Source organism: Harpia harpyja, chromosome 8 (assembly GCF_026419915.1).
Source record: "Harpia harpyja isolate bHarHar1 chromosome 8, bHarHar1 primary haplotype, whole genome shotgun sequence".
NCBI classification, from domain to species: domain Eukaryota; kingdom Metazoa; phylum Chordata; class Aves; order Accipitriformes; family Accipitridae; genus Harpia; species Harpia harpyja.
In genome coordinates this window covers 48,849,403-48,866,401 of record NC_068947.1, presented here as the reverse complement: position 1 = coordinate 48,866,401, position 16,999 = coordinate 48,849,403, and the positions used below count along the sequence as shown (strand labels likewise).

The 16,999-nt window shown below is 48.2% G+C and overlaps 1 protein-coding gene across 1 annotated transcript in view; it reads left to right on the top strand.

The window, feature by feature from the left end:
- Window positions 1-2,033: 2,033 nt before the first annotated feature.
- ARHGAP31 (Rho GTPase activating protein 31) overlaps window positions 2,034-16,999 on the top strand; it is a 59,344-nt gene continuing 44,378 nt past the window's right edge. The window contains exon 1 of the mRNA XM_052794546.1: window positions 2,034-2,845. Within this exon, the coding sequence (XP_052650506.1) occupies window positions 2,746-2,845 (100 nt within the window). The 5' untranslated portion in view covers window positions 2,034-2,745. The remainder of the gene's footprint in view (window positions 2,846-16,999) is intronic.

Here is a 16,999-nt window from a genome sequence, read left to right as displayed (position 1 = left end):
GCGAGGGCTGGGGACACAGACCCTGTTAGTGAGGCCATCTGACGTAGGGCGATGGAGGAGACCAGCACGGGGAGTTTATACGTCCTGTTTGGTTCATGGAGGGAGGGAGGTGTCTGCAGAGGGGACTTCGGGACTTCGAGGAAGATTGTGTGGTTACTTGCTGAGGTGAAGCTCTTCCCCCTCACCGGTCCGGTGCTGGGGCTCAGCCCTGCAGGAGAGGGCTGGCGTGTGCAGGAGGACATACCTCCTCCCCGAGGGGGCAGGGAGAGGGTTTTCTCTTCCTACAGAAGGCAGCCAGCCGCCCAGGCAGCGGGAGGACGGCCTGGCGAGACATCCAGGTCTGAGCGTCCTGTTGTCTGTCCGACCCGTTTGAAGTCTGCCGCTTGGCAGGCGGGCAGGATGCGCTGTGGCACGCGATGGCTTTGGCGGCACGCCGGTACGGGGAAGGATCCCGTGCGCCGACTTGACATCAAGGTGCTGTGAGAAGCCCAGAATAAATTCAAGGAAGTTTTAAGTGTTTCATGAGCACTGAGGGTCCCTGAGAACAACCATCAGTCTGGGAGCGAGGCCTCAGTTTTCCCCCTTAGCTTGGGAGCGGGAGCAGGAGGCTGGGAGCTGACAGGCCAGAGATCTCTCTGGCACCCTTCTGCAAATCATTTTCCCCTCAAACCATCAGCCAGCAAGCTGTAAAATGGGGACTATGATGATAATTACGGTGATAAACTACACAATAGGAGTTATAATTGCTCAAGGTCCTTCACTAGGGCTCTTGGTGTTTTTTCTTGTTTGTGAAGTGGTAACATCCTACGCTTCTGAAGAAAAAAAAAAAGAAGTCACCATACCAACAGACAGAACCTGAATTGCTTTTGGCAGCGGTCGGATCACAGTTGGATGCTTGATTTCTCTGAAAAACGACTCTGTCAAAATAAAGGGGTGAGGTGGTGAGTTTGCAGATGTCTGTGGGAGGAGATGGGGTTTCTCTGCCGTGTGAGGGTGCAGAGCCCAGAGTGGAGGAGGGAGCTGAGTTAAGGGAGTCCTTTGCCCTGTTTCCTGGCTGGTTTTCCTCCAAACCAAAACTACTCTCCTTGTCTTTGGTCTGATTTTTGGTGAAAAGCTGCAATTTCCTGTTTTTCATTTGTTTATTTCTCACCCAGACCCTTACTTGGCGCAGCACAAGAGGGGCCAGTGAAGCCTTAGCAGAGTTAAGGTTGCCTCCCTAGGTGAAGCGTGCAGCCCACCGCATACCGAGCCCTGTAAAGAGGTCTGAATTTCAGGGATAAAAAATGTGGAGTAAGTGCAAGTGACTGGTCTTACAAGAAGAGATAGGTGTGTACTGAAAGTTAGACTAGAAAGGTATTGGGGGGGAGGCAGGCTCAGGGCCTGAGGGCAGACCTGTCCCATTTCCCTTCTAGCCACTACTGGGTGATTTCTGTTCCTTATCTCTAAACCCATGCGTTGGTCAAGGGGAGCCTTTTTTGGAAGCTGACTTGAAAGTACGTGAACTTAGATGCCCGGACGGCATCTGTTTCTGCTTGCTGGGGAGGAGGGAGCAGAAGGTTTCCCTCCTCCCTCCTCTTTTTAGTTTCCCAACTTTCTGCCCCCTTCTCGCCCTTCGGTAGCTCCAGCCTGCGCCTTTGTAGAGGAAGGCAAATCCTGAAGTGACAGAGTCATGTTCGAGGGCAGGAAGGCGCCTTGTGACGAAGGACTTGATGAACAGAGGCAGAGATTTACTGGAGCAGCTCCTGGTCTCTCTCCTCCTCGCCGGCCCCTCCTCGGGCCTTTTCAGAGCTGAGCGTTGGTAGCGCAGGAAGCGTCTGACCGCGCTGCGGGCTGCGGCTCAGCTCGCTGTGATTTCCTCTCAGGCAGTCCGTTATCTGTCGACTGTCAGGACAGGCTTTCCCTCTTCCCCCCCCCCCCCCCATCCTGTCCCCCCGTCCCCATCCTCGTCCCCCAACTCCTCTCCCCGCCTTCCCTCAGCCTCTCGCGCACACACACACACACACACACATGCACTGTACTGCCAAAACCCGTCCTCCGCCCCCCTCCTCAGCTAACTTCCTTTCAGCATTTTTTTGAGCTGGATAATCCTAGGATTTGTAAAACGGGGGAAAGGAGAGAGCGAGCGAGCGGGAGTCAGGACAGGAAGCTGGTTTCTCATTCCTCTAACTGTCCGAAGGCAGGAGGAGGGGAAGGGGGGGAGCCAAAGAGGAGCCTTGTGCAGACTCTTCCCTGGTCCCTTTTCATTAGTCCGTTTGAACTTCGAGTCTCCTCCGAAAGCCGAGAGAAGGACGACCAGACTGGGACGCTTTCTGCTGGAAGTGGCGACAGCGCAGCTGACGAAACCCAGAAGGTGGCCGTGGAGGGTCCCGGGACCACGCTGAGGGAAAGACGTCCCCCCCCACCATTGCCTGTCCCCAGCTTGCCAGCTCCGATGCGGGCACCGGTCCACCACCCACTTCCCTCTGATGAGAACCCTTCCGGGCTCGGGCTATGATCGCTGCTGCTGCCGACTGGGGAGCCTCCTCTCGCCCTGACCTTCCTCTGCCACAGGAGCAGCCCAACATCTGGTGGGGATTAATGTTTACTTCTCTGGCTGGACGCTGTACGGGACCCCCGATGTTGCTCCCCGGGAGCGGGACACGGGCGGTGGTCTGAGGAGAAGAGCGAGATTTTTGTCGCCCAGCGTGAGGCCGGGGGGAGGGGGGCAAGGCAGGAGGGGGGCGAACCTCTTTTGGGACTAACCTCATGAAGAACAAGGGAGCCAAACAGAAACTCAAGAGGAAGGGAGCCGCGAGCGCGTTCGGCTGCGACCTGACGGAGTATCTGGAGAGCTCTGGGCAGGATGGTAAATGCCTCTTTATTCTCACTCTGGTTGCGGAGGAGCAGAGCGCGCGTCCCCCTTTTTTTACTGGTAGGACTGCAAAGCGGACGCTTCCCAAGGCTGAGGGCTAGACAACCTGGAGCTGCTTTATCCCCGGGAAGTGGAGTCACTGCCCAGTTATTCACAATGAATGAACGATCGGAAGATTGCTTTGGTGACGCGTCTGCATGACCCTTGCATGAGCAGTGCTGTGTGTGGGGAAAGGACTGGGCTAGGGCTCTCGGGCTGCCTAAGTATGGACAGAGGTGGCCAGCCCTACGTTACGATGCCCTCTCCCATCCGCCTGGCTGTGGAAGGGGGTAGCAGGCTTTTAGGGAGCTAGGTTTGGAAATCAGAACTGCGCTTAGAGTTGCCTCCTCCCGGACTTGGAAATCCTCCCAAAGTCCACAACACTAGAGTGCTGCAGGGCTGTAGGGAGGAACTGGGAATGTCCCATCTGCCTCTCCTGGACTCCAGTACAGTTCCCATATTGTCCTTTCACTGCTGGATGGAGACAGGACTGAGACTGGGGGGTGGGGTGGAGTAGGGATGGGTGTGAGGTGAAGGGGGCAGCTGTGCTAATATTTTCACTACCTTGCCTGTTATCTTTCTCTCCTCTCCTCCTCCCCCTGACCTCCATGCCCCCAGATATCAGATGAGAATATGGTAGCTCAGATGACAGGTAACTGCAATAAGATCAGGGGGTTCTGAAATGGTCAGTCTTGGATGAGAGAAGGAGCAGAATAATTTTTCTTAAAGTGGCTTGGATGATGAGAGAAGCAGTTGAGAGTTTGGCATACAGAAAGACCTGCAGTTTAGCAAGAGGAAAAATAAATATATGCCTGTTACCATCCCTGATGTGAGCATTATGTTCCAGGTTTAGCATTATATTCCAGTTTGAATTAACTAACTATTACCAATGTCAGGCTACTCCGAGCAAAAAAAAGCTTCTAGCGGCAATGTCAGCTTTGTACAGGGAGGTCTGTACAATCAAGTCTTTCACTTGCTGATGAGCATGGCTGATGAAGTACAGTGTGGAACTGCACTGGCGGAGGGATGGACTACATAACAGTAGCTCTTTCCATTGCACAGTGAAGAGGGCAGTACATATATCACTAAGATAAAGTGTTATATATGTGAATTTATTCAGGTATGGGGGAAAACCAGCCATTCAATTTCATTGTGAGTCGTCCGTAACAATTACTGTATCTTTTAACTTATATAGCTCTTAACAGCAAATGAATTAAAATAGCAAAAATAACAGCCTTAATGAACTGATACCACTTTGCCAGTGTGAGGTACAGATAGATAAATTCCATCCAGTGCTACCATGAGCTGCCGCGGTGGCGGAACAATTTACAGCTGTTTACAGGAGTACTGAAAAACAACGCAGGGAAGGCAGGCACAGGCAGTATATTCAGTTGAAGCAGCAAGAGGGATTTTAAAGGGAGAAACATAGTTACTGCAGTTGAAATTAGGCCAGAACAGCAAAATTTATTACCAGAAATCCCATAGGTTTTTTTTTAAATATTTTTTTGGGCACAAGAAAGAAGGACATTGTCTCAAGTCTCATTTGTGGGGCGATTCACAGTTCCAACCTACTTATCTCTCCATGCTGAGGAGCAGTGGGGGAGAATATGAAGTTCCTTTCCCTTTATGCAGTACTGCTATTTGCTGAATAGCACATCCCATTGCCCAGTGCCGTGGGATCCAGAAATGAAAGACTCAATTGTTATAGGTTTATTGGGAAGCTTGTAAGTAAGTTAGACTGGTACAATTCAGTTTGTCAGGACAGAGGGAGAAGAAGTGAGAGTATTAGAGATACTCATTTCCTTGCTAGTAGGGCTCTCAGGATCAATAGGACTGTGACCAAGTATGCCAAAGTGACATCCTGGGAAGAAATGAAGGTTCAGATGTCACCAGGACATCACAAACTTGCAACCTGTAACTATGAAACAAAATTAGAAGAGCATTTAGGGTATGAGAGATGGTTGATTTGGGGATAGTTGAATTGTCCTGTTAAGAATTGTTTCCAGGGACAAGCCAGTGCTCCTGCAAGCAGGGGATTTGGTAGAGACGTAAAGCGGTAAATTTCTCTCTGCTTTAGCTAGTACTATGTGTTTAACTGGTGGGATGCAGTCTCTGGTTGTTCTCTCCTTGGAAGCAATGAAGATGTAAGACACTTCAGGGTATCTGGGAGTGATGAGGAGGGGGAGAGCACTTCGGCTGCTGTCCAGAAAACATTCTGTTGTGGACCTTTGTGAAAGCAGGTTTTCAAATGCACCCAGAAGGGTTAACTGGAAAGGAAGAGGAGGCTGCAGGACAGGCAGGACCCAAGTCAGATTGGTTGTGCTTTCATGCTCAGGTCTGCTTTACGCCATGCTGCAGTGCTGCTTGTGTGACTGATCCTGCACACTCGCACAGGCAAAAAGAAGCAGAGAACTGTTTTGCTGGCGCTGGGGATGGCAAAGGTAGCACAGGGGATGGCCAAGGCTAGTGCAGACAATTCAATTTGGCTTTTTTCACTCTGGATTAGTACACGGCCATTACAGTTAGGGGGTGCTGCACTACTTGTGTGGTGCTTTGTGGAGGAGATGCACGACTTGAGTCCCTACACGCTTGCAGCTTTTGAAGAGCAGCTTGTGCTTTCTGCAAGGACCTTAGTCCCTGTGTCGTTGCCAAATTCCAGTGGAGAGAATTATATTCTGCTTAAGGTATCAGCATTTCCTCTCCTGTCATTTAACTCTTTAATAACTTGCTATAGTCTGCTTCAGACATGGCTGCGCTTCAGTGAAGGGTGAAAAGATCCCACTGTCTCTCTTACCAGACAGATGTACCTAACGCTCTGTTATGAAGAGCTTTGTGATAATACAACAAGAGCTGCGGTAGAACTACAAAGTATTTAAGAGTGGTGTAGATGGAAAGACTTTAGCAGGTACAGTGGGGTAGCTCAGAAGACTAAAAATGTGATACAAAGCCTTTAGCCCTAAGTTGATCCTTCAGATCTCAGCCAGGTCAGTGGCGATGGACAGATGTTGCTGTCTGGTGGCTGGTTCGAAGCTCGGATGTGTTGAATTTACTGTATTTCAAGTCAGTTCCTGTCACTACCGCATTTGACCCTACTTGGCCTTTTCCTGCTGGCAGTCTCTACACAGAGACTGGCCGAGCTCCTTATGGGGGCAGACTGCTATCAGTTCTCCCAAGCATTTAAAACCATGACTCAGGCCACAGAAATCATGAGATAAAATAAAAATCAGTGCTGGGTTCTTTTTCTGCTTTCTGTTTGCTGAAACTTCAGTGTGCATCTGAGTTACGTTTTTAAGTCTTTCGCCTGGCAAGAGGGCTAGAAACTTGGGGAAAAAATAGCTTTTCTTCCTTCCCACTAAAATTCTCAAACAATTACTTTAATAGCAGTGGATGTGAGGAAAAGCTCACATAAAACATAAAAGAATGGTGGCTGGCAATACCAATGAGTAAAAGTCATCTGATTTCAGATAGTTCCTCTTCTGTCACTGCCAGCACTGAATCTGCACACGGAGGCAAGTGATCTTTTGGCATGTCAGAGCTTCACTAGAAAGCAGTGTCAGGCGTTGGGAATGGATAGGCACCCATGCAGGAGGAAGTTAGTGCTAATGCCCTTTACTAAAACATTTTTCCTGTGTCAAACTATATTAAAAGTGTTGTACGATTGCAATGGAGATAACAGGTATTAGCCTTAAAGGATTAACATTAGAGCCATGTTTTGGCCTCTTGATAACCAGCCTGGTTTCCAGAGGAGAAAAGCACATAGTCCCTCTACTGAAGTCAGTGGGAGCTGCACATCAGACCCCAGTTCCTGTAATAACAACAGTATAATTTTCTAGTGACGGATAGGCCAGCAGAGAAGACAAGACGCAAGGTTGTCCACAAACCTCAGTTGGGGCAGGACAGTCTGAACTGCTTAAGAAAACAGTCACAAAGAGTAGTCTTGCTTCTGGTTATATCACAGAAATGCTGTAAGAGGGGGCTGAAAAAGTCAAAGCTGTTAAAGTGAGAAGGACTAAGTCAGAATGGAGTTTAATATCCCAGTACTTCTAACTGTGGGAGATTCAGACTGGGATTTCAGGTACATAATCAGGGACAACTTCCACATTTAGGAAATATGCACAGCATCTACAAAAATTGGATTGTGCTGGTAAAAGATAATCCAGTCTTTTGCATAGGAACTGCTACTAATGCAGACCTACCTTTGCTTCATTTGCCTAGAGCCAGGTAGGACTGGGAGAAAGGTTGAATCATTTCCTTAATTTTTAGCATGATGGTGTCTAGATGTTGGGATAGGAGGTGCTGCTACCAGGGCTGCAGAAAGCCAAATCTCAGATTAGATGCCTTGTTCTCAGGGTGCAGGTCAGCTCTGTGTGTCCGAGCTTCCCCTATTTGCTGGAGAGTTAGTTCTGTTGTTGCTGTACCCCTCTGTGGTTTCTTGCACATCTGTTTCCTGCCTGATGTTGTCTGGTTGGGATGCAATGAGCTCAGCTTTTCCCCTTAACCCCCTCCCACGCTCCCCACAGCTCCCTCAATGGCTCTCATCCTGAGCCTGTAGCACCCAAAGCACTTTCGCTCTCTTTGTATAATGCTGGTTATTGGCTTTGGTTGTTATTTGCTGTAGAAATAGGGCTGCTTCATTTGAGGAGCTTTGAAGCTACCAACTCCCTCGTGTTGTCCACTGGAGGCTTCTTCTTGCCATGGCAGAGAGCAGGGCAGGGAGCAGCACTCCCTGAGGCTGGGAAGGGAAAGGGAGCTGTTGTCTGCAAATGTAGCACAGGGAGACGGGTGAGGAAACCCTTACAAGTCCCTGGATTGTAATATGGGGAAGGAGACAACAATATGGGTAGCCCATATGACATTCTTCTATGCTGTGTGGCTGTGCAATGACTGCTTCTGCCTTGTCACAACTGTATTTGAATGAAAGAGTAAGGAAAGTTTTCCTTTAGTGCTAGCGGTCTCATAAAAACGTGGTTGCTCTGGCTTGCACTGGCTCCCCAAGCAGGATCTTAACCACTTTTCAGAGCTGCAGCAGGTCAAGACTTTAGGATAGGCAAGTACTTCTGAGGGAAAACAGTAACAATAATTCAGCGGTAATATACTTTGTACAAAGGAACGGTGGCCTTGGATACTCTTTGGCTGTTTTGGTACAGCCCCTTAGCATGCTGTCTTCTGCCTGATTTTGATGCTCTATGTTTCATTGTGAAGCTACCTTGTCCATACTCAGATGGATGAGGAGGTCTGTCACTCAGGAAGAAAGTGGTTTGCTTCGAGAACAGACTCTCTTTGGAGCCAATCGTTAAACCTGCTACCCAGATGTGAAGCAGCTTTTCTGGGTCATGTGGCTTTCCTTCCTCCCACTTGCACGTGCAGCTGCATGTGTTTGTGGGATAAGAGCATGCAGGGATGTGCGTGAGGGTGCATGCAAGTCCATAGCACATGCAAGTGTGTACCGCTCAAGGACGCATTTGTGTCCACTTATATTTTTTTTAAGCTGCTTTTCCTGTGTTGATGTTTTGTAGTGAATGCATGCCCATACTTTTGGGTAGATGCTTTTGATTAGCGATGCGTGAAAAAAGTCCTGGGAAAACTGCTGAAGGATCATTAATGGCAATGTGGAGGAAAAAGACAAGGCCATTTTTTTTTAAAGTCCCCTTGGAAAAATGAAAATGCCACACGCTCATTTAATCTGCTGCGGAAGAATGAAGAGCTGCATTCATCCCGCTCTCAAAATTAGAAACCGTGGCACTGGGGATTTCTGTCTCAAGAACTGATCGAGCTGAAAAGAAACCTTCTTCTCTTTCTGTAGCCATGTTGCTTTCAATCCAGATCTCTTCCCTGACCTACCTCACTCTGAGGCTACGCAAACACTTGTCTCCCTGCAAAGAAGGAAGCGGCAGGAGCTAGGAGGAGAGTGGAACAAGAACAGCCTCTTGGGCTGGCTTGAAATGCATTAGTCTCTTTTTTTTTTGGTCAGGCGTGCTGCTGCAGTCTGCTTTACATTTTCACACTGCTGATATACTAAGAAGCCCCATGACCCACACTCTGTGGGGTCTGTCCCTGGCTGTAGTCATGCAGCCTGTGTGGATACTTAAGGCTGCATCCCTTCATCTTTGTAACGGGAGCAAAAGGGATAGTCGGGCTGTGAAGTTTGGGGGCAAAAGAAGGGGGACTGTATTATAGTACAGTGGAGGAGATCTGTGGCAGAGGGGCCCTGAGGGCTAAGTACATGAATTGGCAGTTGAGGAGCTGGGCTGGGGTTGTGGGGAAAACAGCTCCTTGGCCTTTCAGAGTCTGCCAAGGCAAGTCCAGCAGACAGGGGACCGAGAAACTCTGCTGCCAAAATGGATAGTGTGGGGGAAATTATTAATAATGTAAAGGTTGCTTTTTCTCCACCCGCTCTCACAAGCGGAGCATCACATTATGAGTCCCAGATATCAGCCTCTATGGCAACAAAGTGAGAGCAAAAAGACACTGGGAACAACGGGAGCAGAAGCCATCTGTCTGCTTCTGTTACTCCGCTGTTCCTCCTTGTTTTGGATGATGCTTGTGTTACTTCCTCAATCTGTTTCTGGCTCCTGGGAGCTGGATTTTTGTGTCTCTGTGGCACAGTGTTACTGCAGTTAAACATTCATGTTGCGAGCTCAGCTCCTTGTTCTGTATTGGCTTTCCATTGCTAGCGCTGTGTGATTAGCAGAGAGCTCTTCCATGCTGCCTCCTGCTTTACATTTCCCTTACCAAGCACTGCAGGAGGCACACGTGTCGTTTGCATGCACTAAGCCCCACTTTGATCCTGCCTTCTCCCCCACCCCCTGCGAACAGCATGAATCACGTCTTGCCTGCAGATTCTAGATTAGAAAATGTATTTTGATTTAGCAAATGTTTTCTTTTTGTTGGTAACAGCTGATTTCATCTGAACTTGGGAAACCAAGGAGTAGGGACTTCAATGCTTGTGGTATCACAGCTCTCAAAGGTTCAAGGAAGTAACTGCAGTGGATGAAATGCTGGCAATGCACAGGGTGGACGTACAACACAGGCTGATGTAGACATGGTGAACAAGTAGTCTGAGAGATCCCCGATTGTCTGCAGTGCTTGGATCCAAAATGTTGGTATAGGCCTGTTTCTAGTTTGGAGAGCTCATGACATAAACAAAATAGTAGACAGCTTGCATCTGTAACTCGGGCTTTGCGTATATGACACAGTTCTATAGCAGCAACATTTGCTGGCAGTCAGGGTTGTGCCAAAGATTTATGTTCCAGTGTTTCTCCTTTAACGGTAATAGGGGAAATGAAAACAGCCTGTCAGTAACGGTATACCCAGTCCTGCTCTGAAGGGGCCGGGGTGCGATGGCTATCAGATGGACTGCCCACATCACAGCTTGGACTGGATCTCTGATCTGCACTGGATGCAATTTTCCTAAGTGTGAAATATAAATGGAGGGTGATAAAAGGATGCATTGCTACCAGCATCTACCCCCAGTCCTGAACCACCAACAGGGTGCTAAACGCGCTTAGAGCTTTGACATGGAAACCTGCAGATACCTCATTACAATACAAAGGCTGCTACTTGGCTCCACTGCTGGTCGTTTTGAGGGCAACTAGTGTTGCTAGTTGCCTGCTAGTGTCTACTTTCCTTACATTCCCAGAGCCTCAAGCCCCAGCTGTCCTTTGTTCGTATGCCAGAGCCTTCAGCTTCTCTGCTGATAACTTCAGTGAATGTGTTTTGCATTGTCAACAACAAAAAAAATCTGCAGCATGTTTACAATGGACACAGACAGAGAACAGTGTAACATAAATTGAATTTAGTGTTAAATTAAATAATGTGGGGTAACTGTGCTGACTGTATTATTAACTTTCATACTTAATTCAATAATGTAACCCTCTGTTTTCTATATTTATCTGAAACCACAAGCAGCCTTTCTGGTCTTCTGCACCAGTGTGATTGCAGATATGAAAGTACTTACCATGGGCTTACAACCTAGCTTGTTGTCAAATGTTTAGGCCCTTGCATATAATGAAGTTATAGACACCAATACTAAACTTCACCCTCACTCAAATGCCAGATCAATGCTATCATTGTGTGTGAGACCGAGGAGGTCAGTCCCTAACGCTACAAGTCTTTCGGCACACACCATGTAAGCAGACAGGGAATTCCCAGTCGTCTTCTGCCTCAGCCACCTGCCTTGAACACGACCCTGCAGCTGGATTAAATTCCCCATTTTCAGCCTGGTGAAGGCACTTTTGATCTTAACAGTGCACCAAAAGGGATAGAGCAAAACCCGCGCCTTTTGCACGTGCCTTCAGTTCCTCTACCTCAGTTGCTGTCCTCCTGTTTGGGAGCAGCAGCCTGGCCTAGGCTCCAACCAGCATACGTCCATCCTGGTGCCAGCAGCTGATGCTGTGTGTGACAGCCCCAGTTCCAAGCAATGCTGGGTTGGCTGGATGGCTGCTTCGACTTGGTAATTTAATGTCCATATAGGAAGAGTTACCTTAACAGCAGGAGAAAATGTTACAGAATCACAGAATTACTGAGATGAGTAGGGACTTCTTGAGATTATCTAGACAAAACCCTCTGCTCAAGCAGGGTCAGCTTGAGCCAGTTGCCTAGGACTGTGTCCAGCTGAGTTTTGAATATCGCCACAGATGAAGACTCCACAACCTCTGTGAGCAACCTGATCCAGCCTTTGACTACCATCACAGTAAAAAAGTATTGTGTTCAGATGGAATCTCACAGTTTTTAATTTGTGCCTCTTGTACTGTCAGGAGGCACCACTGAGAAGAGCCTAGCTCCCTTTTCTTCGTTCCCTCCCATCAGGTATTCATTCAAAATGATAAGATCCCTCCTGATCCTTCTCTTACCCAGGCTGAACAATCTCAGCCTCTCCGCAAATGGGAGATGCTCCAATCCCTTAATCGTCTTTGTGGCCCTGAGCTGGGCTAGCTCCAGTAAGTCTGTCTTGCACTGGGGAGCCCAGAGCTGGATACGGGACTCCAGGTGTGGGCTCACCAGTGCTCAGCAGAGGGGAAGAATCACCTCCCTCAACCTGCTGGCAACTTTCTTCCTAATTCTTCTGGTGTTCCTAGTAATTTATATGGTTTCTATCAGAAATCGGCCTTGGTCTCCCAGCCTAGGCTGGCAATTTCAGTCAATAACTAACATGCAATTGGGACAATGTAAAGGATCCTTTCTGCCCTGGTTAATGCTGAAAATGAATTGTCTTTTCATAAAGGGCCCCCGTTCTGTAGCGGTTTCTGCAGTCTTGCTGCTGGCCAGCTCAAATGAATTAATGTATGCTTTACATAATACGCTGATATGCTGCATCTTACGAAAGCTATGCAGAGCTTTGGCTTAATAGAAAGCCTACAAATAATGTTGTGAAGCAGCACACCTTTCTCAGGTGGTGGTTGTACAGCCCCTCCCAAAGGCACTGTGCACCCCGCTGGGGGCTTGTGACTGGACCTGTTTCTTTTTTGGTGACTGTGTTACATGCCCTTCTCCAGCACAGGGACCGGGCAAGGGGAGGGGAAACGTGCATCCCCATGCAGGATTCTCAGCTGTGGCTGCTGCTCTCAGAAATATGCCCTGAGCAGCTGAGCTGGGTTCATAGCCATTTATCTCCAGCTCCTCTCTCTGCCCTCTTCTACACTCAAGGCTCAGCTAACTAAATGCCTTTGGAAATGCTATTATCTCCTGTGCTCTCTGGGGCCAGGAGCAGCTTGAAGATTTATCATCTGGAACAGGAGGCTTTGTTTAGTTCTGTAAAGCACAGAACAGTTAAAGAAAGAACAAAAACTAAACCCCAAACCAAATGCAAAGCTCTCTTTACATCTCATGTCCTTTATTTGCTTTCTCCCATCTGGGAACGTGTGTGCGTTTGGTTTTGTAATGTCATTAAATACGGTCACATGGTGAAATGGTTAGAGGAGATATACCTGCATCTCTAAAATAGGGATTGAACATCCAAAGGGCCAGGAGACATTCCTGCTGTAACTAACTTGTGTAACTTGTTTCCTAAAGAGCGTTAGACAGGAGACCAGGTCAGATTCTCCAGTACAAACTTCATTTAAAGGATACCACTGCTGGTTTTCACCAAACACAGCAGCATTAGTACTACCTTTTTTTTCTGAAAGGTGCTGACGTGCTTGCAATCTTACTCTACATGCAGGATGCAGGGCTGAGAATCCAGGCTAGATCTGTGCCTGATCTCACTGTCTATATTCACTGGCTCATCAAAAAATGCTGATTTAGCAAACCCAGAACACTGGGAGAAAATACGGGGCGGGGGGGGTGAGGGTGGAGGGGGTGTTTATCTGGATCTGAATATTTCAGTTGGGATATTTTGATACTGTTTGTATTCTGTATTTGGCATCTCAGCAGTGAATGTGATTGTCAGTCCTGTTGCAGACAGGCAGCTTGGCAGCACAACAGGGCCAACCAGCATGTGGAAACCCCTTTGCTCCATGTGCAACTAGTGCTTGTTTTTCTATTCATCTCTCATTATGGTGCTGCTGGTAGTGATGGCAGTCACACCTCAGGAGGTTCAGAGGTGTGATCAGGCAGGGTAAGCCTCCTTCTGGGTCCCTTGCGTCTGCGCTGCAATTTGTGTGAAATAAATAAGCTGTCGGGGGGACTGAATTGCTTGCTTTCCTTATGCACAATTAGAGAGGGGAACAGCTTCACCATTTTGCTCTTTCTCTTTTTATCTTCCTAGTGTGCTCCACTTGGTATTGCCTTTTCCTTACCCTTGCTCTGGTGAGGTAGTTTCAGATACATGAGAGGCTAAATCAGAACAAACTCTCTTGTGAGATTTATTGCATCTTCTGCTTCTAATCAAGCCAGAAAAATAGAGCAACAGACTTCCTTCTGTAATCCTGTTCTCTCCCTTCCAGTCCCGGCTGGAAACCAGAAGTACAACAAGGTAGAGGAATGCAGCAAAAAAAGTTAAAACAAATGTCCTGGAATCTCTAAAAGGAGCGTGGGGTTTGGCCCGAGGCGATGGCTCAGGGTTACAGAGGGGGCGTGGGGGATTCTCCCTTCTCTCAAGTGTTTTCAGTTCCCCTTACTTAGTTGGGTTTTTTGTTTTCCCCCCATCCCCTCCATTTCAATAACTTTATTGCCAGGATGGCAGTACGCGCACGTTGCCAAAGTCAATACATCAAGCGTCTGCGCCTAAGGCGGGCTTAGGAGCGGTAAATAGGAAGAGCTGGTTTTGATCTATTGAGTCAATTATTCTTCCTTCCTGGCTCGATTGCGAGTGCCAGTCACATACTGCTGCCCAAGGTTTTGCGGTGTAGAGCCTCAAACGGGGTCTGAGCCAGGAAATTCAGTTCCGGATCCCAATAGCTTCAGTTTGGGGTCCCTCTCTAGACTTGGCAGAACCTGGATGAGGAGGGACATCCTCCTGCAGCCCCGTCCCTAGGTCAGCCAGGTGCAGGTGACCCAGTACCCGCTGTCCTCGGGGCGGCAGGCAGAGCGTGCTTCAGAGGCAGGGAAGGAACCAATGTAATAAATACAAAGAAGGGCTAGGAGTCCTAATTAGTCCTCATTTCTAGCCTGCTAAAATACCCATCTGCCACTCTGCTGCAATAATGAGATTTGAGGAGATTAACTGGATACTACTTAGGCTCCTAAACATGGCAGCTCAATAAGTGTGCTGCTGTTCAGCCTTAAGCCATGCTTGCAGCAATTACACCCTAAGCAGGTTTATGTCTGGTTAGCGCTTGCATGGGAGTTGCCCCCAAAAATCTGCTGCAGGAATGGGGTGGGTGATTCAGAAGATGGCAAGCGTAGTATCAGTTCAGTCAAGTTGCTGCCTTGGCATCGTTTAGGGAAATGTTGCCATTTGGGCACAGGGTAAAACAAGGGTCCCAGTCCTTTAAAAAAAGCTCTGGTTCATCTTTTGTTTCTAGGGGATAGGGACTTTTTTACGCATGTACATGCTGTGCTGCGTCTTTCCAGAAGCAATTTCAGCTAGAGCCATGATTTGTTTTTCTACTCAGTGTCCTAAACCGTCACGTAGTGTTGCTCTGCCCAGCTCAACAGCTGCCACCTCCCAGCCCAGAGGTGGGTGGAGTGAGTCTTGTTTTTGCAGTTTGTAAAATATTTCAGGATGTAAGGCGCTCGTTAAATTATTGATGTTAGCTCTTGAGCATTAAAGACAGACGTGAACTGCAGCTCTGGATCCTAAGGGCTTTGGAGGCTTATCCCTGCCCTAATAATGGTTCCCTATTTTGGATTTTTCATACATTTCTTACTACAGATTTGAACTCACTGCAGGATGGTGGAAGGATTTAGCGGATGGACAAAGGGTGACAGAAAGGCTTTTCTTTGCAACATTATATACCTATGAAGCACATTTAAGTGAGCAATGGTAGAAAAAGGGGAAAGAGACATGTGTGTTTTCTCTGGGAGAATGGGAAAATTCAGAAAAATGCGTTCCTGCCTCTTGACAGAGAATGTTTGCAGGATATGAAAACATTTTGTATAGTTGTGATTCAGGGGACAGTGCCAGTGCACCTGACATCAATTCTTGTGCTTAAGGAAAGATATTTTAGCTTGCAAAATAAGTGCCTTATTTCTATCCCTTTCCCCACTTCTGCCTCCTTGAAACAAGCCTAACTTGCTTTACTACAGGGTGACAGCAGTGTGGAGGTTGGGATGTACAGTGCAGTCCTGTCTCTGCAGTGCTTTCAGGTCTTTGGTTGGGCTGTGGTGGTGAAAAGCGAGACCTCGGCCGATGTGGGACAAGGGAGAGGAGGCAGCAAGCGTGGCACTGAGCGCCGCTGAGATCTCCGGGTGGCTTCGGGGGCCTGCTCGCAAGTTCACAGGGAACCGACTGCAAACAAAAACCTGGGTATGGCAGGAAAATCCTCTCCCATGTCTGATGAGGGCTCCCATATTAGGGTTTGAATGGGAAGTGTTCAAGGGGCTTTTCTCTTCCCCACCGACTCTCTGCTCCCTGCGTCGGGGCGTTGTGGTTTCACATAAACCTCCTGTTTATTATGGCGGAGAAGAAGGGGTGAGTGCCATCTCTGACCCACTCCTTCCCTTGCAGTTTGCATGTTAATTAGCTTCTCCCTACGAGACAAGCCCGCAGCCCAACAGAGTGGCAATTCAGTGATCGAACAATGTCCAATTATCCTGGTCCGGGGAGCAAGTGGCCGTGTCCCTGGCCAGATGGCTCTTCGAACTCACTTGGCTGGGCCAGTAACGCTGCTTGGGAGATCTGACATGTGTCAGTGGTTTCGGCCGAGTGCTTTTGCGAGCTACCAGCAGCACAGTTGTCTGAAATATTGGGAAGAGCTCCACACGCACCCCAGGCAGTGCCATCCACTCCATGCCCCACGCCAAAGCAGTACTCAGGGCTAAAAGGGAGCACGGACGTTCACGTGTGAAATGAGATTTTGCACTCTCAGCTTGGCTTCCTTTATCCCGCATCTGGTTTGGTGACCTTGTGGAGATATAAGCAGCTCAAAAGCACACCTTTTGCTTTTCTCTTTACGTTCTGGTGTTTGTATATGAATGAAGGCTGAATTGCTCAGATATTGGAGTTTGAATTGTGTAGAGCAAAGGAGGTGGTAGGAGTCACATCAGTGGCATGCCACAGGCTATGGCCAGCTCTGCTCCTGCCATGGCTTGACTCAGTGAGAGACCTTATGCCGCTCCTTCTTTTTCCACATCCTACTCCCCTCAGTGGTTAAATGATGCTGGTATTGTCTTCTTTTTGGTAGAAAGTTCTCAGTATTATTGTTGGTTTTATTATTATTATTATTAAACGTGGAGGGTCTCAGCTGCTTTCATTACCCAGTACTGAAAACTGGGCTCTTGCAGCAGTGGGGAGTGCCACATTGAATGACAGTGAAGGCAGAAAAGGATGGCGCTTGCTCAGCTTGCCTGTCTCGGGCAGGCCTCCTACCAAGAACCTCAGAGGGAGGTGTGAGGAACACCAGGGTGGCATTACATACCTAGAGAGGAAGGTTGCTAGCGCTTCCTTCTGAGTTAGTGAGGCCTCTGCCCTGATACGTGATGTTTTAGCTTTGAAGAGAACATGACAGCCATTTACCACCTAACCTCTGGGTCTAGGAAATGGAAAAACAATGCAGCATCTATCTGAAA